General features: G+C 33.6%; 1 protein-coding gene across 8 annotated transcripts in view; it reads right to left on the bottom strand.

The window, feature by feature from the left end:
* Positions 1 to 25,829, bottom strand: part of LOC145293848 (uncharacterized) — a 144,407-nt gene that overhangs the window by 11,249 nt on the left and 107,329 nt on the right. For 4 of the 8 annotated variants that reach the window (XM_080140533.1, XM_080140532.1, XM_080140531.1 and 1 more), the window contains exon 3: positions 12,808 to 13,787. The exons of the other annotated variants lie outside the window; for them this stretch is intronic. In XM_080140533.1, coding sequence (XP_079996659.1) covers positions 13,735 to 13,787 — 53 coding nt within the window. In that variant the 3' untranslated portion in view covers positions 12,808 to 13,734. Of the gene's footprint in view, positions 1 to 12,807; positions 13,788 to 25,829 lie in introns of those variants that run through there. 8 annotated transcript variants of the gene reach the window in all.

The following is a 25,829-nucleotide window of genomic DNA, read 5'->3' as shown; positions in this document are numbered from 1 at the left end:
TGGGTTTGACAAACTTTCTTTAAAGGGTAGTGTGGAGATATGCGTCACTTACGTCTTTCCTCTCATTATCTACTGACTGGCTGTACTTCCTTTGCCTGCAAATTATGTAAAAACCCTCCAGGACCTCTTGTCCTCACTTCTTTGGGTCAAAGTGAGGCATTGGCTTTTCAGACAGGTTTGTGTTCAATGTCCGCGAGAGGGAGGTTTGGGACTACTCGACTTGAGGTGTCATCGAAACACTGAGAGGCTGGCTTTTCTGAGTCGACCTTTGACAAAAGAGTCTACGTGGAACCCCACAATTGATGGTGCCCTTTCCTGACCTCATCCTTGACTACTCGGTTGAGGCTCGACACACAGTTCATGAGAGAGTATAGAGCTATGCTCAGGAAGCTCTCAAGGTCCAGCGATCTTACGCGGCTTTTGAGAAAAGAACTGTATAGGGAATTAGTGAGGGGGGTTAGGGTGAGCTGCTTGTTGAGCTTGTTGTTTGGGGTTGTCGGAGGAGGAGATCTCAACAACTCTGAGTTTTTCTTGATCTGGCGATTGGCCTGAAATGCATTAGCCCTCAATGACATACAATACAGTGTCAGATTAGTGGAGTCACCCAGGTATCCCTGTTGTGGGACCCTACTAGAGGAAACACCAGAACACATGTTCTTTGAATGCAGCAAATTTCTGAGGTATTGGGCCTATGTCAATGAGGTGATAGCTTATCTTGATCCTGAGCATCCTCGCCCGCTTGACGCATCCTATGTTATCCACTGCATCGAACCACCGTAGGACAGGGAGAGACTAATGGTGTTTCTCGCGATCCTAGCTATAGCAAGAATGGTGGTGTGGGCGTCACAACTGAATAAGAAGCATGGGGTTGAATCTTTTGCTGATTGGAATCTGATCATGTTCTTCAAGCACCAATTGAAAGTCAAGATCAGATGTGATAGGAAAAGATTACATCTTGTGGCCTGTGGCAGAAGATGGATCAAAATAGTGAGCTTGTGTGCATGAAGAGGTGCCAAGTTAAAGTTTGTGTTCCCTACCTGAGCATAGCATGCACGATTCCGGGTTTCGTCGAACCTCAGAGCCCTTGCGTAGTCTAGGTTCTTAGCTAGGCGAAAATTAGGAAATGGAAAAAACGAAAGAATGGAAGAAAAACAAAAACAATAAAGAAAATGAAATGGAAAAAAGCAGATGAAAAAAAAAAATGCAAAATTGGAAAAGAACGATAAAAACGAAAGAAAACGAAAAAAGAAAGTAAAAATGCAGGAAAGAAAAAAGAGAAAAAGAAAAAAGGGAACAAAAACAGATAGGAAATCTCCAAGATGTCCACACCCCAGCTTTTCTTTTCATCCCACCTCACTAATTGCTTCCATCTGAGAGTGACATCACATACCCCCCCCCCCAACTCCTACACCCTATCCCCCCACCCCGTCTAGAATTCAGGCTCATTTAGAGATCGACCTGCTTCTTTTCGGTACCCATCAAGCCGGAAAGTGGGCGATCTATCATCTAGAAATGATTGGTTTTTCTTTTTACTTTTTTTCCACCCACCCCAACACCAATGAATTTTTTTCAATAAAAACGCTTATATTTTTACACATATATTTTTACACATATATATATATATATCATATTAATATAAAAAAACATAACTTGATCTGGGAATCTTAAGTAGGACGACCCCCGCTGTGAATGTGGTATTATGGTGACTGACAATTCTAGCAAGGATCAGATTAGTCAACGAAGGTACAGTGACAAGGATTACCAAAGAACTCCCTCCCCATGTTTTGATTGACCTTGTGCCTAATTTTGTTTTATAAAACTCTTGTTTGTTAAAATAAAATATAGAAATAAATGTCAGTGTGCCAAAAAAAGCACACACACACACACACACACACACACACACACACACACACACACACACACACACACACACACACACACATATATATATATAATTCACAGACTGTTTTGTTGTAGTTTCAATGCGGCTAGACAAACAAGTGCCTCAACAGACACAAAGACAATATATATATATATATATATATATATATATATATATATATATATATATATATATATATATATATACGAGAGAGAGAGAGAAAGACAGGGAGAGATGAGGAGAGAGGGACAGAGAGAGAGAGAGAGAGAGAGAGAGAGAGAGAGAGGACGTTAAAGAAGAGCGGTTGATTTATGGGACGGATATGCGAGCGTCCTGTGTCAAATAATACAGGCCACCGATAGAAATTCAAAGCGTAGCACATCATTCAAAGTAAATGTGTGAGAAAGATGGGAAAATGGAACAAGAATAGTTAAATAAAAATTAAAGAATTAGAGAAAGGGGGAAAATTAGTCTGATGAGAGAGATTGTAGAGGAAGACAGAAGGATATAGATTGCTGCATCGCCGCCGGAAATTATCGTGCAAATAGCTGCCCCCTCCCGTCAATTAATAAAAACGAACAGGAAATGTGCTAATAAAGAGACATGTCCGGTGGCCGAATACAGGGAGAGATAAGTGGCCGAGCACGATATTAGATCCCACAATGACCCCCCCCCCATTCACCCTTTTCCTTCTCAATCAGAAAATAACATCCTACTCTCCGACGAATGAATGGAGTTCTACTTGCATTTCTACGCATGCGTAAATTGCATAATGAAATAGATAGTTCGAAGTAATACAGAGAGAGAGAGAGAGAGAGAGAGAGAGAGAGAGAGAGAGAGAGAGAATAGCAAAGATCAAATGTGAAAAAAATACTGTAGAGTCACCGCTTATCAAGGCCCAGAGACCACTCAAAGATAAGGGTTGATGAGTTTCAGGTGAGACAACAACGTGATAATCGGTGATGGTTGAAATTGGAGAGGAGTTAATTTATTTTAGATGATGGCACATCAAGAATTTGTTTATGTTGGCCTTGAAAAATACCATGTTATAGTCAGCTGGGAAGCAGCTCCGCGGTATTGCATTCCACAGACGAACAATTCTGGGGAAAAAAGCTCTGCCCATAAAATTTTCGTTTAGTTTCAGACAAAGATAGAGAGTAAGGGGAAATTGTTGATAGTGGTTGTACCGTCAATGCTTTACAGTGGGAGGCCATAGAGTGAAGCTCAGCCGAGCATGAAACATGAAAATAACGATAGAGCAGAGACAGGCTCGCAACATATTATTTATATAATAAATATGCGGTAAATCAGAAGCCTTTTCAACTCAAAGTCCGCATCAAACGGTGACCCGTAAGCTTCAGTTCCTGATATTAAAAAATGACGCTTAATCACTGGCGTAGCTAGGGAGGGGCGGGGGGAGGGGGCGGGCCGCCCCGGGCGGCACACCTGAGGGGGCGGCATTTTGAGAGGGTAAAAATAGAAAGTAGAAAAAATAAATAAAAATAAACAAAAGTTAACAAAAAATATGAAATTTTATACCATAAAGGTTGTAAAAAATCGGAATTTTGGGGGGTATCGGAATCAGAAAAAATGTGTCCCTATTTTCTGAGCGTCGGGGGGGGCGGCATGGGGGCGGCATTTTGAGATGGGAAAAGGGGAAAATCGAAAAAAATGCTAACAAAAAATCTGAAATTTTATATCGAAAAGGTTGTAAAAAATGGGAACTTTTGTAGTTATTGGAATCGCAAAAAGGTGTCCCTATTTTGCGAGCGGCATATGTCAGGGGGCGGCATTTTCAGAGAGTAAAAATAGAAAGTAGAAAAAAATAAATAAAAATAAACAAAATTTAACAAAGAATCTGACATTTTATACTGAAAAAGTTGTAAAAAATCGGAAATTTTTGAGGTATCAGAATCAGAAAAATGTGTCTCTTATTTACGAGCAGCACATGGCAGGGGCGGCATTTTGAGAGGATAAAAATAGAAAATAGAAAAAATATATAAAAGCTAACAAAAATCTGAAATTTTATACCGAAAGTTTGTAAAAATCTGAAGTATTGGAGGTATCGGAATCGGAAAAATGTGTCCCTATTTTACGATTCCAAAACCGATTCTTTTAAATTTTTAATTTAATTTTTCATTATTGGTACTAATTATAAATATTCATTATTTTTAAATTATCACTAAAACTAAAATGAGAATAACCTCAAAATAAGATGTAAATTTATTTTATTTGTAAAACAATTTTTTTAAATTGCATAAATTCTCTGTGTAACCTTTCAAAGAAAGCAGTTGCTTTACATGTTCTGAAAAATGTTGAAAAATTAAACAGCAACAGTCTTTGCAGCCCGCGGCGATCGTAAGATTTGCTGGATTTTCCCCACATTAAAAACCGGCCTTGTGTCTAACTCTGCCCTCGTGGAGAGGCAAGTAAATGGGAACAATCGGCAGTCGTTGCCAAACCGACCTCAGCTCTAATTGTACACAAGATCTAATTTTAAACAAGACCGTTTGCCATTTTCGGCTCTCATTATGCTCAACATTATGGGAGCATTATATAAATACGTATTTATTTTATAACTATATATGTGCATATATACATATATATATATGTGCATATACACATATATTTATACATACATACGTGTATATATACATATATACACACATATACACATATATAAATACGCATATATACATACACATATATGTATATATATATATACATATATGTATATATATATATACATACATACGTGTATATATACATATATACACACACATACACATATATAAATACGCATATATACATACACATATATGTATATATATATATACATATATGTATATATATATATATACATATATAATATAAATATATACATACATATATACATACATGCATGTAGATACATACATATACATACATATATAAACAAATATATATATATAATATATCCTTCAAGATTGAGGCAATTTTTTTGTTTTAATCTTGGTTGAACTTTCTCTACATTAAAAACCGATCTTGAAATGAATTAAAGCAATTTATTCTAAATTAATGGAAATTTTGAAAACTCCAAACGCAATTGTAAATTATTACTTGATAAATAGTTTAACAGTTTGGAGTTTTCAAAATTTCCATTAATTGAGAATAAATTGCTTTAATTCATTTCAATCACTAAGTTTAAAAAATGCAAGCATTAATTATTTCTGGAGATATACTCAGTGACCGGCTGACCTAACAGGATAGGGCCAAGCCCAGGCTTCGGCCAAGCACCAAAAAAAAAACAAAATGACCTCAGAAAAATTTCATACTTAAAGGGGAACTTTCATATAAATTTTTATCGAATAGGTGCGAAAAGAAAGTTGGATATTTGGGTGTATATACACCGACATCAAAGAGGAAATAACATTAGATGCGAAAGTTTGAATTCATTAATTTTATTACTGTCTAATTCACGAGGCTAAGACCTTGAAAGTATCAAACGTTTGTTTTTGTAGCATACTTTTTATAACTCCTTGTAAACTTTACAATTGCTAGCTGGGGGATCGGACAAAATCACCCCGGGCAACTCCCACCATCTACTTAAAACAAAAGGAAAACAGATAAAATCTCAAATGAATAAAAAATATTAAAAATCAGTTTTCATATTTTAATTTTAATTTAATTGAATTTAGGAAAATTAGATACCGTAGAACTAATTTTCGCAAGGTATGAAAATTAAGCAACTACAGAATAAATGTTAACTTAATAATAATGGACTAGTTTTCCTACCTAGCAAAAAAAAAAAAAAAAAAAAAAGACGAATTTTCCATGGACGAATTTTTCCATGGACGAATTTTCCGGGCACCCAAATGCCGGGGGGGGGGACGGCTAATTTTACTACCGCCCCGGGCGGCAAAAGGTCTAGCTACGCCACTGCGCTTAATACCAAGCTTTTTACTAAATTTTATTCAATTTAAGCCAACCTCATCCCCATGTTAAGAATGGCTTTCTAAATAATCTTCTGCATTCATTGATCGTGCTAAAATAATGACGTTATTATTTAGAAACACTTTTAACATGAAGAGGGGGATTGTTGACTATTTATATAATTTCACCTAACAATTTAATAAATAAATTAATAAATTTTTGGCCACTGAAACTTAATCTCGAGCTGGAAATTATATCATGAGTGAAGTTTGAATATCAAGAACTTAATCTGAACGAACATCGTTTGACTCTGACTGAGTCGGGAATTTTTTTGTACTACGTTAACACCCTTCACTATCGAACATGTAGAGAGAGAAAGCCTCTGCCTCCCTAAGAAACAAGAAAACAAGGCAGTGAACCAAACCACTGAACCAGCTGCTTATTCACGCTATCTCACACCAGTGTCACGATTCTTTTTGGAAAACTACAGCGATATCTTTTCGTTTACTATGTTAGTAGTGATTTCAATGTGAAAATAAAAATAAACCCAACTGAAGGTCTGTTTTTTTTTTAATTTAAAATTTTTTTATTTATTTATTTATTTTATTTATTTATTTTTCATTTATTTATTTATTTATTTATTTTTTTGAAAAGGAATTACTGATTTTACGAATGCGGCGTTTTTTTTTTTTTTTTTTTTTTTTTTTTTAATTTTTTATACCGTTACAAGAGACGGTTGAAATATAGACATAGGCATACCCCAGTCGACTCCGTAAGAGTTTTAACAAACTAATGTATGCACGTGAAGTTACGGTCTCTACTTTTAAGGAAAAAGAAAAAAAATATATATAATGGAAAAGGCGGGGGGAAAAAAATTAAAAAAAGAAAATATGTAAGCAAATGAAAAAGAAGAAAAACTAAAGAAACAAAAAAAAAAACAGGGAAAGAAACATGGTGAACGATAACGAAGAACAGAGATAAAAGAATAAAGGAATGGTGATAAAAAGGAAAAGAAAAGGAGAAAAAAGGAAACAAGAAAATACAATGGAAAAAAGGAAAGAAAATAAAAGAAAAAGGAGAAAATGGAAAAACAAAAAGAAAATTGGGAAATGGAAAAAAACGAAAGAATGGAGGAAAAAAAACAATAAAGAAAATAAAATGGAAAAAAGCAAATGAAAAAAAAAAATTAAAAATTGGAAAACAACGATAAAAATGAAAGAAAACGAAAAAAGAAAGTAAAAATGCATTAAAGAAAAAAAGAGAAAAAGAAAAAAGGGAATAAAAACAGGGAGGGAAAAAGAATGAAGAAGTGGAAAGAAAAAGAAAAACGAAAAGAATAACCCTGAGCGGTCGACTAAACCATTTTTAAAATGTAAATTCAAAAAGTTCCATGAAATAGCAACTGTGTAGCACGACTTTAAAATTGATGGAATTAGAACTAACCATCAATATTTAATATAATCATGTTGACATACCGGTTCTTGTTGGATCACCGAAGTTAAGCACCGTTGTGCCCGGTCAGTTCCAGATGGGTGACCATTTAGGAATAGCAGGCGATGTATGTAGGAGGGTGTTGACACCTCTCTACAAGTGCTGCCTGCAAAAACCTTACGTTGTCATTTTCCCTTAACATATAGATTATATCATACGCGACTGAGAACCGCTTGTGAATTTCATATTCCTGTGAAACTTCCTCCTTTAGAGGAGGCCGGTTCAACCCGCCTAGGGTAAGTGTCGCTTCAGTACAGTAGCAATATGAAACAATGGTTCTGATTCTATCCATGAATGTCCGCTCGCGCCGAACGCTATAATCCAGTAAAGAAGCTTGAAAAGAATACATACTAATACATATCGTTTCGTACGCTACCACAGTTTCCTTAAAAAAAGTATATTAATAAATCTTTAACGTCTTTACTTGAGAAGAATTCAAACGGAATAGAAATATATGATACATTTATATTCAAATGGAAAGATACGTTAAATATGTATCAATAAACTTCTATCGACGAAAAGAAACATAAAACTGCAGTAAAGTGTTAAATTAGGGCGACTAACTTTATTATTGTTATAAAGCTTTATCTGTCTTCATTCAGCTCTCTTCTGATTTTCGCACACCGGATTAAAGTCACATTTGAATTTCCATCCGATACACTTACTCTCACAGCCGCAGAGAAAGCTTTACGAAAGAGAAAGGAAATATCCCTATCATTCATTTAATCTTCATTTAAACATTCATTTAAACTTACTGGAAGTGTTCGCCCTCTCTAAAAGGAATGGACTTTACAATATTGCTTTAATAAGCGGCAGTTAGTTCACAGTTCCTCTTCAGGGTGTTTTCCCTTTAAAGATAACTTTAAATAAGATTTTTATAATAAACATTTTTAATAGCCACACCTTAACCGAGACATTAATGTAGCTATAAATAAATATACCATCGGTCGCAGGATTCGATAAAAAGCGATCTTTATGTCGTCTGATTCTTTCAATGCTGAATATATACGCCAAAAGAATCAGACGACTCATAAAGCTCGCTTATAATTTTCCCAATGTTTTTTTTTTTGTATGTAAATCTAAAAGTTTGGATAATAATAAATAAAAACAGGAAGTATTGTGGATTCACTTTATTTTTCATCTGAAATAAAGACATATATATATATATATATATATATATATATATATATATATATATATATATATATATATATATATATATAATTGCTTATTAGAATTCAAAGATATCTTTTATTGTATTCTTTAGGATGCTCTTATGTGGATTAAAATAAACCGTTTGTAAAATGCTGATAGATGTTTAGTTCTTGTAAAATACACTAGGGTAAAAAAAAAAAGAAAAAAGAAAAAGAAAATACAACAAAAAAAAAACAAAAAATACACTGCCATTGATTGAAGTGTTTATTTATTTAATAAACAATTGTTTGAGATGGATGCAATACGTCCAACTGTTTTAAATCTGCAATTTTAAATTTACAAGTGATTTAATTCAACAATAAATAATACTAGAAAATCATCTTCCAATATAACGAAAGTAAGTAACATACTTTTTTTTAATAATGTACTTTCGACAGAAAGATTCCCAAGTTCGACAAGATACACCAGAAAAAGATCGGAGGTTTCATCAGCAAAAACGTTGTGAAAACCACACTACAAGATGAGAGCAATAGTCCGAATAATCCAAATAATACGAATTATCAACCATCATCTTAAAAAAACAGAAACATAACAGTTTCAACTCCCCACAAAAAATATTTTTTGATTAAATATATTTTCGATTTCAATTTTTATTTTTGTTTTAATGCCAGATATTTTTTTGTAGTATTTATTTTTCTAGAAATGAAAATAATTGCGTTTAAAAATATTTTCCGTGTAAGTTTCGTCAGAAAAAAATACGAAGCAGGGGTTTATATATTTGAATGTACAGGATTCACTCCTAAACTCGATCATTAGGAATTTTGGAACGTAGCTGCTAGGCATAAGTGGTTTAAATGTGGACTATATTTAATTTGATTTAGTTTCATGAAAAAAGTGGCATTCACTCTAGGCAGTTGAATATATATATATATATATATATATATATATATATATATATATATATATATATATATATATATATATATATCCCAATCAGGAGAGATGACGACGTTAGGTTTTTACATTTCTTGCAGGAAGGTGTCGACATCCTTCTAAATATAATGCCTCGCTATCCCAAGTGGTTACCCATCTGGTACTAACCATTCTCAAGATTGCTTAACTTCGGTAATCTAATGCGGGGATTATGCAAAACGAATAAAAACGGCGACAGAAGCCATTCGTGAAAATTCAGATACCTCATATTTTCATTAAATTTTCACAATAAATATTATACATCGAATAATAGTTATTCCCCATTTTTCAGTTTCTTTGAAGGATATTTAGGAGACATAATATAGTCACATTCTACCATCTGAAAATCCAAATATTTTAGAGCTACATTGAATTTAATCCATGGTGATTAGACACGCCATAAATTAAGATTCCCTGAATTCTAATTTTTCTTAAGATGTTTTAAATTTAAAACACTTTCTCGAATCAAAATCATGAAATGGATTTTAATCAAAATTAGAATAAAGATTGTAGACATAGTTTGGTATCATTATAACTAGTTTAGTATCATTATATCATAGTTTGCTATCATTATATCATAGTTTAGTATCATTATATCTAGATTATATCATAGTTTAGTATCATTATATCTAGATTATATCATAGTTTAGTATCATTATATCATAGTTTAGTATAATTATATCTAGATTTTAATTTTCCTAAAACGATATAAAACTAATGCAAAACTGTTCTGGTCTGAGAATTAATTTTATCCTTCCTGTATCTGATATTCTTGCAGTTTTTTTTTTCTTTATAAAAAGTACTGAAAAATCCTGAACTGTTCCTAATATTTAAACTAAATGTTTTTAAAATATTAAACAATTATGTTTTCAAAAGTTATACTAAAAATGTGTTATTAATTTATTAATTAAAAACTTGCGATGTTTATTTACTAATTTGCAGTGAAATAGTAACTTAAAATACGAAACATCCAATGCCATGTTGTGAATTAAGAAGATATATTTTTTGGACCTAGTTTATTAGTAGCACCTCAGTTATGGTAGCAATTTAAAGGAGAGGGAAGGAAACGTAAACACATTTGGGTTTGTATTACTACACATAGATTCGAAAAAGTTGTCAAAAAACAAATATATAACAAATAAATGTTATCAAAGGCAAGATAAGTTACTTTTCTACCTAACTGGATATATTTTTCGTGTTTTTATTCAATGTAACATTTTTATTCAGCTCGAAAAGCATACAGTGTTTACCGATGTATTGGAAAATTCAAAATGGCGCCCGACACTCTCTTTACACGGTAAGTTAAGGAAAAGGTGTTATAAATAATAAACTAGACAAAATACTGTTAGAAATTCGCTCATTATATGTTACCGTGACATAAGTTGACATATATGCGGTGTTGTTTTTTAATAGCATTTTGTCTAGTTTATTATTTATAACACCTTTTCCCAAACTTACCATGTTAAAGAGAGTGTCGGGCGCCATTTTGAATTTTCCAATACATCGGTAAACACTGCATGTTTTTCGAGCTGAATAAACATGTTACATTGAATAAAAACAAAAAGAAATGTGTCCAGTTTGGTAGAAAAGTAACTTATCTTGCATTTGATAATATTTATTTATTATATATTTGTTTTTTGACAACTTTTTCGAATCTATGTGTAAATTAATACAAACCCACACATTAAAAAAAAAAAAAAAAACACGCATTTCAATGTTGACTTTTGTTTCCGAAAAATAACTTTTTCTTCAATTGAAAAATGGATTAAAAAAAAACTTATTTATTTGTTGCAAAATATATACATAATTATTTCTTCGAAACAAACAAAAAATAAATAAATACTAAATTTCAATTTGACATAGTTTTCTTCCGAATTTGGAAGATGAAGGGTTATTAATTACTATTAGTATCTTTGACGAACGAACAAATATAACCCTGACCCCCATAGGAAAGGTAATGCCGACATATGGCCAGGGCTACAGAATAAATACTAGACTACACCACACCACGTCTCCTAAAGGATGATGTAACTATCATGACAATAGAACAGATGCTAAACCCAGCACATAGAAAAGGTAAAGATAATCCATGGGACGATGGTATAACAAAAGAATAGATATTACACTACCCTCTCCTAAAAAAGAGGAGATGATGCCTTGGAAGACGGTATCACGATAACAAAACAGATACTCCCCCCATAATATATTGAGCATTAAAACATAGTACAATCTCTATTATTAATAGAAGTAATAGTATATTTTCTGCTTCAGACGAAAAGATACCAAATCTCCACTAGTAATCGATTGTTTTCATTAATGTAGCGGATAATACGAAAATAAGCACGTTTATCTATTTCACACCTGGCTCTGAACGGGTTAACGTTAGCCACGTGATTTTCTCTCTCCCTGAGGTTAATACGAATAAAATAAGGAAAAAAAAAAAAAAAAAAAGTCTTGCTCCAAAGAAGATGTATCGAAAGTCTCGACATAGTAGAAATTATGTTTTTAACTAAAAATAATTCGCCTTGAACTAATAAGGAATATCTGTGTCAACTTCTTTGCTACTTTTTCCCCCATTTATTTTCTTAAAAAGATAAAAAAAAAATTCGCTTAGTTCAAAAAATAATCATATAATATTCCTTAAGTTATATTCATTTGTTTTAATGTATTAAACACGTATTACAATTAAAAAAAAATAGGGTACTTCTATATAATACAAACGAAACAAATATCGAATTTAAAGTAAAACAAGTGGTGCCTACGTATTTGTCATGTCGCGAATAGTAACATATCCAAAAATTACGGAAAACGATTTGGTAGAAAATAATTATTAATGAAAAACTGTTTTCGATAAAGTTTATATAAGTAATAAATTTTGTCCGACATTTTGAATTACGTTCGTCACGTGACGCAAGCAACAGGAATTGATTATCCCCTCCGTTAACTTCTCTATTTTTCAGTAAGCTTAATAAAGTGGCTTCGTTTCATTTAACAAACTTATTTTTTTCATTTTCAACTTTATTGTTTTCCGTAATTTTTGGATATGTTACTATTTGAGGTCTGACAATTACATAGGTACCATTTGTTTCACTTGAAGTCGAATATTTTTCGTTTGTATAATATAGAAGCGCCAAAAATAATTTAGACTTGAACGAGATTCGAACTCGGTCATTATCATTGTAAAACTTACTGTTTCCTGTGTACCCAACCTATTCATTTTTTCTCAACCAATCACATATTTTTATTTGCATACAAACATCATAAATTTTTAATAGTTTGTAGATGTGTAACGCGACAATCAATCACACAGAGTGTAACATCGGTTTTATATGATTAAAAATATCTTTTGGTATTTTAATTATTAATATAACTTTGGAAATATTCTTTACTTGGAGTGCTGGAAATATACTTGATCCATTTTTAAAATTATTTATTTTCCACAAAAATGTTTTTTTTTTTCTTTTTGAAAAAATGCGGCTATCGTGTCGTATAGTTAACAACCGAGAAATGAAAAAAAAAAAAAAGAACACAACAAAAAACAAACACTTATACACCTCCATTAAAATCTATTTTCTACCGACCTGAATAATTTTAAAATGTGGAAACTGATTAGATTTATTATTTCTGAATTTGTTATCGTTAATTTCACTTAGCCGAATACCAGTCAATCTAGGATGGCGTCGAGGTGGTCTGTTATTTTAGTTCTTGACAGTTCGATTTGGATAAGCCCTCCCCGCTTTTTTTTTTTTTTTTTACTATCTTTTATGTCATAAATTATTAACTGTTTAAAAAGGTCGACGTCATATTTGATTAACTTGCGGTCGTATAAAAACATAAACGTGGCCGACTATACTAAGGGGGAATCTAAAAGCTCTCTTTTCATTGGTCACTTTCCTTTGACTGCTCCACTTACCCTTGATCCCCATCTTATAATGCTAAGTGGCAGGAAATATATATTTTTTAGTTTTTAGTATGGCTCGACCGACGATTGTACTCAGGTCTCCCGGCTTAATAGCGAACGCTTTAACCATGATGTCAAATAGTGCTCGAATATGTGAACTTGACGATAACAAATTCAGAGATAATAAATCTTACATCAGCTTTCACACTTTAAAAGTATAAAGGTCGGTAGAAAATTAAATTTTAATGCGTTTGGTAAAAAGTTATTTGCTGTAATGTTTTGTCTTTGTTGTTAACGAAACTGTCGCATCGATCTATGGGCAAACAGGAAAATTATCGCAGTGCTTCGGTAAAATGTGTGCGCGCTAGTGTGTCTGAGGTTGTGGCTGTTCTTGTTGTTGTTGTCTGACTGTGCGCCTAGATCAGAAATGTCGTCTCTGTGTCGAATATACCGGGGCCGGCAGAACGACTTTCCCTTAAAGAAAGAGAAAAGAAAAGTTGTTTTACTATGAGAAGAAAAAGAAATATGCGCTTTTTTTATTGACATGATTCTGTTTGTAAAGATGATACACTTTAAAATGATTAATGGAAGAAGGAGAAGAAGAACAAGTTTAAACCGAGGAAAACATTCCACAGCACTAACGTGTACGTGTGTTGGCAATATACGAAGGTCTTTCCCAAAGTAATGATTCCTATTTTTCCGCCTGAACGAATCACAGAAAACTACAAATTGCATCGTTATGAACACTGAACTTATGCATTCATGAGCTGAAACTTTCATCTCTCTGTTGCAGATATTGACAGTGTCAGATTCTAAAAACGCAACTCCTGTCATGCACGTGCGTCAAAAGCAAAGGTGCGTCATTCAATTTCTACATGCAGAAAAATTAGAACTGGTCAACATTTACCGACGCTTGCTGAATACTTTCGAAGCCGATGCTGTTGATGCCAGCAGAATTAAGAGATGAGTCTGTCGATTTCAGATTAGCTACAAAGATGCGAGTGACAGAGCCATGCACAGCCATCACCTCAGAAAACACTGTGTGCCTCAACCAACTCATCCGCGCTGATCGACGGATAACGGTGAATGAAATGCATGCAGAGTTGAATGTGGGTGTCAGTACACTAGAAACGATACTGTGGTTCTTAGGATACAGCAAAGTCTGTGCTAGCTGGGTTCCGTGAATACTCATACATAACCTAAAGGACCACCGATAGCATGTCTATCAAGACGTTGAATCAGAACGAACTGATGGCTAGGTTACGTGTGTTTGAACCGCCTCATCAGTGATGACGAAACGTGGTGACACCACTATGAGCCGAAGTCAAGACGGTAGTCGATGGAATAGCACCACTCATGCTCCCCAGCAAAGAAGAATTCCAGACGCAAACGTCTTCAGACAAAGTGACGTGCAGTGCACCGTCATCTGGGATAGGAAGGGAGTCATCCATGGCTGACTGTCACCTCTGACCGTTACGTTGAAACGTTAACAAAGCTAAAAGCCCGGATTGCCTGCATAAGACCAAAGAAAATGGAAATATTGTGTTTGTAACACGATAACGACAGGACATACACAAGTTTAAAGACTACGGAATATGTGACGAGTTTCGGCTGGACGGTGCTGTTTCACCCACCATGTATAACCATGACCTAGCACTATCAGACTTTCGCTTGTTCGGACTTCTTAAGCACGCATTACGTGGGCTGCATTTCTACGACCATAACGTCGTAATTGTAGCCATGAAAAAAAAAAAAAAAAAAAAAAAAGACTGTCTCGGCAGGCGCTGATTTTTACGACTAAACCATGAAGGTTCTCGTTCATCGGTGGCAGCAGTAAATTGTGGATGATCGTGACTATATAGAAAAATAAATTCTGAGGCACAAAAGGTTGCTCGTTTTAATGGTAACTCTTTAACTTTATAGTTAAAATATAAGGGGTATTACTTTTGGAACGAGCCTAGTATATATATAGATGTATATAAATTATAAAAATAATATACGTGTATATACATACATACATACATACATACATACATACATACATACATACATACATATACACAGATGAATATATATATATGCGTACAATTGTAGATAATTGGTGTATTTAGATGTTTGTAATTAAAATTATATATATATATATATATATATATATATATATATATATATATATATTACATTTTTAAGTATATATATATATATATATATATATATATATATATATATATATATATTACATTTTTAATTACAAACATCAAAATACTCCAAATTATCTGCAATTATATATATATATATATATATATATATATATATATATATATATATATATATATATATATATATATACTTCGAATTGTTTTTACATAAGCATTGATATGTCGCCACACATCCATAAGCATGTTTCGATCAGTTTTTAGTAACTAGAGCCCTTTCAGGCTATACAGCTTATACGAAAACTAATTTGCATATATATGGGGTTCGTTCCAAAAGTAAAGCCTCCTAATATTTTATTACCTCCAAAATGTTCAAGAGCTATAAAGACGGAAATTGTACCATGAAAACGAGCGCCCCTACGTGCTCTAAAATCTTTTTTCTACATAGTCACTACCATTATCAATGCACTTTTACCAGCGATGAACGATGGCTGTGCATAGGTGCCTCGAGTGTGCTTTGTCATACAAGGGGCGTTTCAAAAGCAAAGCCTCATATTTTTTAACTAAAATGTTGAAAAACTACGAAAACAGGAGTGGTGCCATTAAAATGAGCGTATTTTGTACCCAGAATTTATTTTCCTACATAGTCATCACCATCTTCAATGCATTTTTTGTCAGGAATTCAATATTGTATCTCTGCTTCTGACGGATATCCATGATAGGGGTTGTGTTTTAGAGTCTCGCACCGTCAATAACTGCAACAGACAAATGAAACTTTCAGTTAATGAATGCATACGCTCAGTCATCATAACAACGCAATTTGCAATCCCTTCTGATCCATTCGGGCGGAATAAAAATAGGAGATATTACTTTTAGAACGCCCTTTGTACATGGTTGTAATCAGAACTCTTCGTCTTTTTTATGGAATTTTAATGCGATTTTTTCACAAATTATGAAATAATGGGTTTGAAAGCATATGCAGATATTCTGGCAGCAAACTAAAAAACATCACTATATAACAAGCATGAAGCACACTTTTTGTTTTATTAAAAGCATTTGTGTCATTTTTTATTGACTAACATGGCTACCTCGTGCTTTAATCTTCTAATCGTTACCCAGTGTTGCGAGGGTAACAAAATCATCATCATCATCATCATCATCATCATCATCATCATCATCATCATCATCATCATCATCACGCTTGTGGTCTGGATGACGGTTGTGGCCCCCAAAGGCCATTAGGTACCGATACTATAGCCGCCCAGAGCACTCCAACCTTTGTTAGAATATTCAAGGCACTGCATAGGGACATGGAAGCTCGAGTCTTCTTTAACGGAAAATTGTCTGATGTAATCCCAATTGAAAAAAACCTTTCTCCATTCTCTTAATTTTTTTTTCCTTGTCGTGCATTTTACTCAGCACCAGCCATGTCTACTCTACGCTTTCTTTTGTCTGCCCATCCCTTTTCTCCGTGTAGGATTATCTTAGTGATTCGTGTGACATGGCCGTGCCACTTCCGGAGGTTTAAAAAAAAATGTGTATAACATCTGTCTTTTAGAACCTCTCTCTCTTTCTTCTCCCCCCCCTCTTTCTTTATCTCCACTATACACTCTCCTTTCTTCTTTTCCCCTCCTATCAAATCATCTTTCTCTATCACCTCTATCACCCCTCTCTCGCTTTCTCTAGCAATCGGAGAAAAATCGTTGACGATTTACTACAGAATATCGTTAAAATTCGCTCTAAATATCGACCCCCCCCCACATGACTAAATTTTATTCCCTTTTGACCTCACAATGAATATTTAAAAAATGTGTCCAATTTTGTTCAAGGCAATGATGAAAAAAAAAAAAAAATACACCAGCTTTGTGTATTTTTTTATTTTTACTTTTACTTTTAGCTGAACAGACAGATAATTCTTCTATATTGTTTTCTTTACCTGTTTTTAATACTTCCTTGGAAGATCAATTACATACATTGATATGTTGTTTCGGGTCATTGTCATATTGTAACGCTCAATGACATCTTAAAGGGGTTTCGTGCATTTTGATGGATATTACTTTTAAAGATACCAAAATAATACCCTCTCTATCCATAATACCCTGTTCTCTCAACAGTTTGTACAGAAACAGCGAAGTATCTCTAAACCATAATGCTACCGCCAATTTGTTTGATTGGAAAAAGGATGGCTTCGTCCACTTTTCTCTATGAACCACAAAAATGTATGTTAGTGAATAATTGTAGTTTAGTTTCATCTGACCGTGAAAGAGAGTTCAAATAATTTCTATCAGATTGTAGATGATTTTTGGTTTATAATTATGGTAAATACGACAGAAACCAGGAGGCTATATACAAAGTCAGGTGGAGTTTTGAAACGTACTATATGAAGGGCGTTGTGGCATAAAAAATGCACGAGGTAGCTCTATGGTTTCTTTCCATATAAACAAATCAGCAATTTAGGTGATTGGCGAGTTTTCTTTGGACGACAAGATGCATGTCTATCCAACCAAGCTAGTCATATTTAGTTGCCTATTCACGAGGGAAAAGTTAGATATAAGATCCATTTTAAATTAAAAAAAAAAAATTCTTCAAATGAGCACGAAATTCGGACAAAAATTAATTTAAAAACATTAATTAAAAATTAAAAAATTAAATTAATTAAATCAAAAATTAAATTAATTAAATTAAAAATTAAAAAATTAAATTAATCAAAAAATTAAAAATTAAAATATTAATTTTAAAAAAATTCTTCAAATGAGCACGAAATTCGGACAAAAATAAAAATTGTTTCAAACGAGAATTTCATTTTCTCTGAACAAGGACTGATCAGACATTAAATTTTGACTAAAGTCCGACATCAAAGTTAAAAGAAAAACTAACTTACATCATTGACAATTTCCGTTCGCGGACATGTTGATCGAGTGAGGATATTTCTTGTAGCGATTTTGAACAATTTTCACTTTCATTCAATTAGAAATTGATTTTTTCTGCGACTATGTTTCGAATTTTTAAGGATTGATAATTTGTATCATCGGGGCGACTATTCTCGTCTTAAATATTATTCTCACAACGTTTCGGCCAATGTAATCTTCAATCTTCTCCAGGTGTGTCTTATCGAACTCAGGAATGTTTATGTACAACACAGGAATTTATATGGAATTTCGAAGTGAACATTTATTTAATCCAAGGTGTAGATCGTAGTATTGGAACGAAAATCGGAAAAATCAGAATATTTGAGGGTATCGGAATCGGTATCGGGGAAATTTATACCGATTTTCCGATGGCAAAACAATTCTTTTAATTGACTTTTTATTTGATTTTGTTTAAAGCAAAATCTTCCATTGCTGATAATAATGATAAAATAATATATATTTATTGATTTTAAACCACCAGTGAAGCTAAAATCGATAGATCGTCCCCCACAAGTATATTTTTATGTTTAGGAAAATATCTGCACATTTAACATGTGTGTATTTTACAGTAATCGGAGAAAAAATACAACTATATAGTTAAATATTTAGATGTCTAAAGAATCGGAATCGGAATCGGAATCGGGAATTTGGTACGGAATCGGTAATTGTATCGGAATCGGGAATAATATTGGAATCGTGCCGTCACTAGTAGATTGTTTTCGTTTCGTCAGCCATGGGTAATTTGTAGTTCAAAGTTTCGTATAGATTCCAGAGCTCGATAAAGTGCATCTTAGGAAGTTCGGAGGTTACATCGGCCGAAACGTTGTGAGAATAGTAGTCTGAATTATTTAAATCTTTTTCTACCCGTTTTTAACATATTTTCTAAATGGTTCGAGTTGTTGGTATCTTCTAGAACTTCACAGGGGCTCTACGCTCGATCGACATGCTTTTACGCATTAACTATTTTCATTCGCAGCTTCTTGTAAAGTTCAACGTTATTCGTCATTAATTACAGAACAAATGCGATACCTCAGTTTGTACCATTAACAGAATTGCCTTCTTCGTAAACTTCTAGAACGTTACAGAATAAGGTCAATACTGTTTCGTTTTTAAAGGGTGTTTTCATTAAATGTCAAACTAAGAAATGAAAGAAAATTGCAATTGTTAAATAAAAAAAATTTATTTCAGAATTTCCAGGGGTTGAGTGAGGGGCGGGGAAAGATAATTTGGGCGTGAACCAATATTTATTAAATTCTCTAGCCATGGATATAGTATATTTTTTTAATGTAATTTATCACTGGAGCAAAATCTATAAAAAGCAGATACACTTATTTATTTTCTATTTTTTGTCTTTCATCAATAATTTATAAAAACGCATTGGGAAATTTGTATCTAAATCAATTCTCTTTCGTTTGATAGGATTGTATGGATTAGTAACGATCTTATGCCTTTTTTTTTTCAACGAATCCGTAAAATTTGACCCACAGGACTGATTTTTCTTAACCCTTTTTTGCCATAATTATTGAAGACAATTTATTGATATTTTCCGGCCATTTGATAGAAAAATATTTTTCCTGCATAAAAAAAAATAATTACGTAATATATATATATATATATATATATATATATATATATATATATATATATATATATTACGTAATTAATTTGTAAAAACACATTTAAAGATAAAATGTTGAAATTTCAACGTTATTTCACGCGGTTAACAGTAGCCGAATGAATGCTGTCCTTGCTAATCAAGCCAAAGATGGCTTGTGTCGCCGGGTTCGAATCTATCGACTGGTGTTAATCGTGACACCCTGCACTGCAGATTCCCGAAAGGATGAAACACTAGTGTCTATGGGTATTTAATTATTATAGCAAATAATTTATATATATATATATATATATATATATATATATATATATATATATATATATATATATAAATTATTTGCTATATTATTATTATAGCAAATAATTTATATATATATATATACATATATATATATATATATATATATATATAAATTATTTGCTATAATAATTAAATACCTATAAACACTATTGTTTCATTCTTTCGGGAATCTGCAGTGCAAGGTGTCACGATTAACACCAGTCGATAGATTCGAACCCAGCGACACAAGGCATCTTTGGCTTGATTAACAAGGACAGTATCCCAGCCCTGTTCTTATTCCTTTCGGAGTCAAGAACTACAGCACCAGCAGAACAAACCTGTCTTGAAATTCATCCATCAAAATGCAAGATTATCAAGCTTTCCCACCATACACTTTTGAACTTCAGGCAACTTTAACTTGGCGATATCAACACGGCTAAACGCTTTTGATGTCACTATGACAAACTTTCTTACGGATTCGTAGAGTAAACTTTCCTCTCACCAACTTGTTATCGGTGTCACATTCAGCACTGCGCATGACAGCAACAGTATATGCATCTCGAAGGTCGCATTTTCGAGTTATAATTAAAGTCAATAAGGTGACCATGCCTTGAACGTGGATGTGTCCAAGTAACTTTGGGCTTCAGTTTACGACGAAAAAAGTGTTACAGATAGTAACATTAAATTCTGAACACAACTCTAATAGCATAAGGCCATTAGCGTTCATGGTACCAATACCATAGCGACTCAAAGTACTCCAACCTTCGTTAAAATATTCAAGGAACTTCACAGGGACATGAAAGCTCTAGTCTCCTTTAACGGAAAATTGTCTGATGAAATCCCAATTGACAAAAGTGTCAAACAAGGTGATATTCCTTCCCCTACTCTGTTCTCTGTGTTTCAGGATTGCGGTAAGTGTGTCATGTTAAAGTTTCGAGCCACAAGTCGCACTTTTAATCTTAAAATGTTTAATGGCAGAACCAAGCTACATCATGTCTTAGTTAATGAGCAACTGTATGCAGACGATGCTGTTTTTTTTTTTTTTTGTTTTTTTTGACGCACACTGAGGCTGATCTGCAGCATATAATGGATCGCTTTGCTGACTCCTGCACTGCCTTTGGTCTGAATATCAGTATGTTTAAAACAAATGTGATGTTCCCCCCTGCACTGGGCCGGTCATACACGGAGCCGAACATCATGGTCTGTGGTGCTAGGCTAGCAGTAGTTGATTCGTTTGTCTACCTTGGTAGTTCTCTGTCGAGGGATGGCTCTCCAGACACTGATATCCACAGACGAATTCAGAAGGTTAAAAGAATAGAATGTGGTCTGACCGTGACATCACAGACAGGACAAGGATCTGCGTTTATAAGACATGTGTGCTAAAACACTTCTATTCATTGGAGACATGGACATTACATCCAAGTCACATTAAATGATTTGAACGATTTCACCAAAAGTGCGTGAGACGTATCTTAAACATCAAGTGGCAAGCACAAGTACTTGATACTAAGGCCCTTGTGAGAACATGTTGCTCTAGTGTTGAGATCCTTGTAATCAGATCTCACATGCTTTGGGTAGGCCACCTGGTTCGAATGAAAGATTGTAGGCTGCTGAAACAATTTTTTATGGGGAGCTGGAAAATGGCAAGCGCCCTCAACATAAGCCTAGGAAGAGGTCCAGGGATTGTAAAAAAAAACAATTTGAAAGTCCCACTAAAAGCAAATTTGTGATATTTTAAAATCAGGCACATTTTATATATATATATATATATATATATATATATATATATATATATATATATATATATATATATATATATATATATATATATATAATTTTCAAATTGCTATGAAACGCAGAGTAGTGAAATTTTGTATACTGTAAAAGCATAACAAAGTACCTTATTTCCCTGATTTTTTTATGGAATTTGAACAAATATTTTGAAAATTATGCTAATTTTCTAGGTTCTGGTAATTTTAAACGCGTATCACTTTATTGCAAGTCTTCCAAAATGCCTGGAAAGGGTCGATTGACAGCTAGTGAAAAGGAACGTGCTGTTGCAGGCTTTACAGAAGGTTTATCTCACCAAGGAGCTTGGAAAAAATCGAAGAACATTTTCTTAATTCGTTGAAAACTCAAACATCAAACCAAAGACAAGCACAAGAAAGTCAGTTTCTGCTCATAATTTTAGAAAAAAAATTGCCATTAACTCATCAAGTAGACGGGCAGTAACAGTGCTGCTATATTTGACAAGGTTGGAATACCTTTCATTCACGCTGCAATGTCTTAAACGAAATTGCAAGAAGCGTTAAGCCCATAGCAAGAGCTGTTTTAAACCAAACTCATCAGGAAAAACGTTTGGCTTGAGCTCAGAAATACATGAAAACCAGCTCTGAATGTTCTTTTCACCGATGAGGCCAGAGCAAACCTTGATGAACCAGATGAGTGCGCCAAACTTTGGAATCCTCTTGGACGATTCCGTCGTCAACAGGGAAGTGGAGGTGTCTTGTTTTCAGTTGGAATAATATGCGATGAACTAATTGGACTAGTTCGAGTGCAAGAAGATGTCAAACTGACAAGCCAGTCTTATATTTTATTTTAAAATGAGCATTTGCCACCATGGCTTGATGACCTTCCATTGGCACGTTACCATCAATTGATTTTTATGCACGACAATGCGCCATCCCACTCCGCCAAGGCTACGACATCCTACCTTAAGTCATTAAGCATTATGGGAGAAAATATGATGACATGGCCACCTTTGTTCTCCAGATATAAACCCAATTGAGCAGCTCTGGTCAATAATACAGATGACAGTTTATGAAGGAGGTGTTCATACAATACCTATCTAAGAACTCTGCCAAGCGCATAAAGTACAATTGTGTGAAATTTCCCCAAAATCGGCCCATCTGTTTAGGAGTTCATAGGGAACGAACTCATAGACACACACCAATTCATGTATATATATATATATATATATATATATATATATATATATATATATATATATATATATATGTGTGTGTGTGTGTGTGTGTGTGTGTGTGTGTATTTATATATAATTTCACACGAAAGGTTTAATATCAGAATATCTTCGCTTTGTATCGATAATCAAAATAATCCGATGAAAGAAGAAACAGGCTATTTCGACTCACGTTAACACCTTACACAGTTTAACATCACAAGTGTATTTGAAAAGTTTTATTACCACACAAGCAGAAAGGACTGACATATAAAATCAACAGTGTGTTCTTTGATATGACAGGGGCACGTTCGAAATAAATGTTTTTGTTTATAGTATAATTGCATCATGATATTTGACTTTTTCATTTTAAACTTAAATTCAAGCCACCATCACCGCACAAGCAGTAAGGCTAAGCATATAAAATCAACAGCAGGTTCTTTGATATGATAGGAGCGCGTTAGAAATGAATGTTTCTGTTTCAGGCACAATTGAACCATGATAATTAACTTACGCATTTTAAACTTTAATGCAAGCCATTATATATAAAAAAAAAATTTATAAAATCAACAGTAGGCTCTCTACAGTGCAATGTAGACTACATTATATTGTGGACTATGTCACTGCGGGAAAGCATGTGAGCTTCATCCCGGTGCATCGTGATGTGCCTCCAATTAGAGCAGGCAATGGATTTGATCGAAAATTCGTCGATTTCACCGATTTCTATGACAACAGTAATACAGGAGTGTGAAACATTCGTTGGTCATCATTTAATCAGATCTACCTCAGGTCTACCTGCTAGTATATATATATATATATATATATATATATATATATATATATATATATATATATATAGCCTGAAGAGTCATAGAGTGGATGAAACACGGACTATTCAGTGTAGCCTAATCGCCATATATATTTTATAACTTACTATATATATATATATATATATATATATATATATATATATATATATATATATATATACACTAGCAAGTGGACCTGAGGTTGCTCGGGATTAAATGATGACCAACGAATCTTTCACACGACGGTTCTAGGTTCAATCCTTGGCTTGGGAGAGATGCTAGTCTAGCGGAACTGATGAGTTGTGATACAACGAAACAGGACTGTATGTCGATGACTACAAATATATATATATATATTTGTATATATATATATATATATATATATATATATATATATATATATATATATATATATATATATATATATATATATATATATATATATATATATACTAGGAGAAGTACCCGTCGTTGACTGGATTAAAAAAACAGCCTACAGAAAATGGACTGTGATTGAAAGTATGATAGGTTATGAAAAGGAGGGGGTTGTAAAGAGATAGGTTTTGATACTCAAAAATTTTACCCTAAGCAAAATATGATGGAAGTAAAGGTAATTTTCGCGAAAATATATTTTTTTATTTCAACTTTGTTTCCATTCGTAGCCAAGAGTGACCAATAAAATGATGTTTCCTTACACAGAGAAAATGTTATATATATAATAATATAAATATACAAGAAATAAATGTTACTGTAACGGGATCCCAGGTAGTGCCAGGTATCCTGTTCAGCTAGATGAAGATGGGAGAGGATGAGGTATGGTTAGAAGAGCCATGCTAACACTTGGTCAAGGAAAAACAGATGTTTATGAGATTTATGTCCACCAGAGAAGAAATAGTATCTTTTTCAATGAAAAGAAAATATAAAATCTGATAATATGATTCGTGGAACAAGAGATTGTTTTTCTAGTTGGATTTGGTAAAAATTAATTTTAACTACTAATTGAGTGAGACAGGTACAATGACTGGGGTTCAAAAGGTCTGCTTTGGTGTCTGGGAGATGTTGTCATTTGGATCCACCTGTTGTATTTAACTACCAGGCTACCAAGCCTGTGATAAGTTAGTTGACAGATAAATAAATAAATTGAACCTAGGGAGAGATATGGTCATGAAAGAGGAAGAAGAGGGTCACAAGAAAATAGAAAATGGAAAGAATAAAATAAGGGGAAAGAGAAAGGAATTCTAAACGGAGAAGAGTCGTAGCCAGCAAACCGAACGGCTGGGCTAGTCAAGCGCTCCCAATTTGGGAGTCCTTCAGTGCCTGATATTATGATGGGAACTAGCCTGTGTTAATGCGAACTCTGTGACTTTACTGATCTGGTCTGAGATCGTTCACTGCTATAGTCTGTCGCCTCAAATTAGACAGTAGTTGTTATGAAGTAATGAAAACAATAAATAGTTTGTTACTGTTATAACCCGGAGTTCTGTTTGTTGTGGTGAGGACTCTTGATTTTGCAGCAAGCCGCAAGGACCAACGGAGTGATTGATGTACCTGGAGACTACCTACACAGGGTAGGAGACGATTCGATCGAGAGGCAAGCGCCCCTCCATGAAAACACAGTGGGTAAGGACGATCAACAGGCCAACTTGTAGCGAGACAAGGTACGATCAAGGGACACCTGCCACATCGGTAACGTTATAAATGGTGCCGGATCGTACAATCGTTATATTACCATAGTCAATAAAAGTTACTTTTATGGTAGAAAAGTTCATTGGTTTGTATTTTTAAGTAG

This window comes from Euprymna scolopes, chromosome 15 (genome assembly GCF_053919585.1).
Source record: "Euprymna scolopes isolate OS-2025 chromosome 15, ASM5391958v1, whole genome shotgun sequence".
Lineage (NCBI taxonomy): Eukaryota > Metazoa > Mollusca > Cephalopoda > Sepiida > Sepiolidae > Euprymna > Euprymna scolopes.
This window is presented reverse-complemented; position numbering and strand designations above follow the sequence as displayed.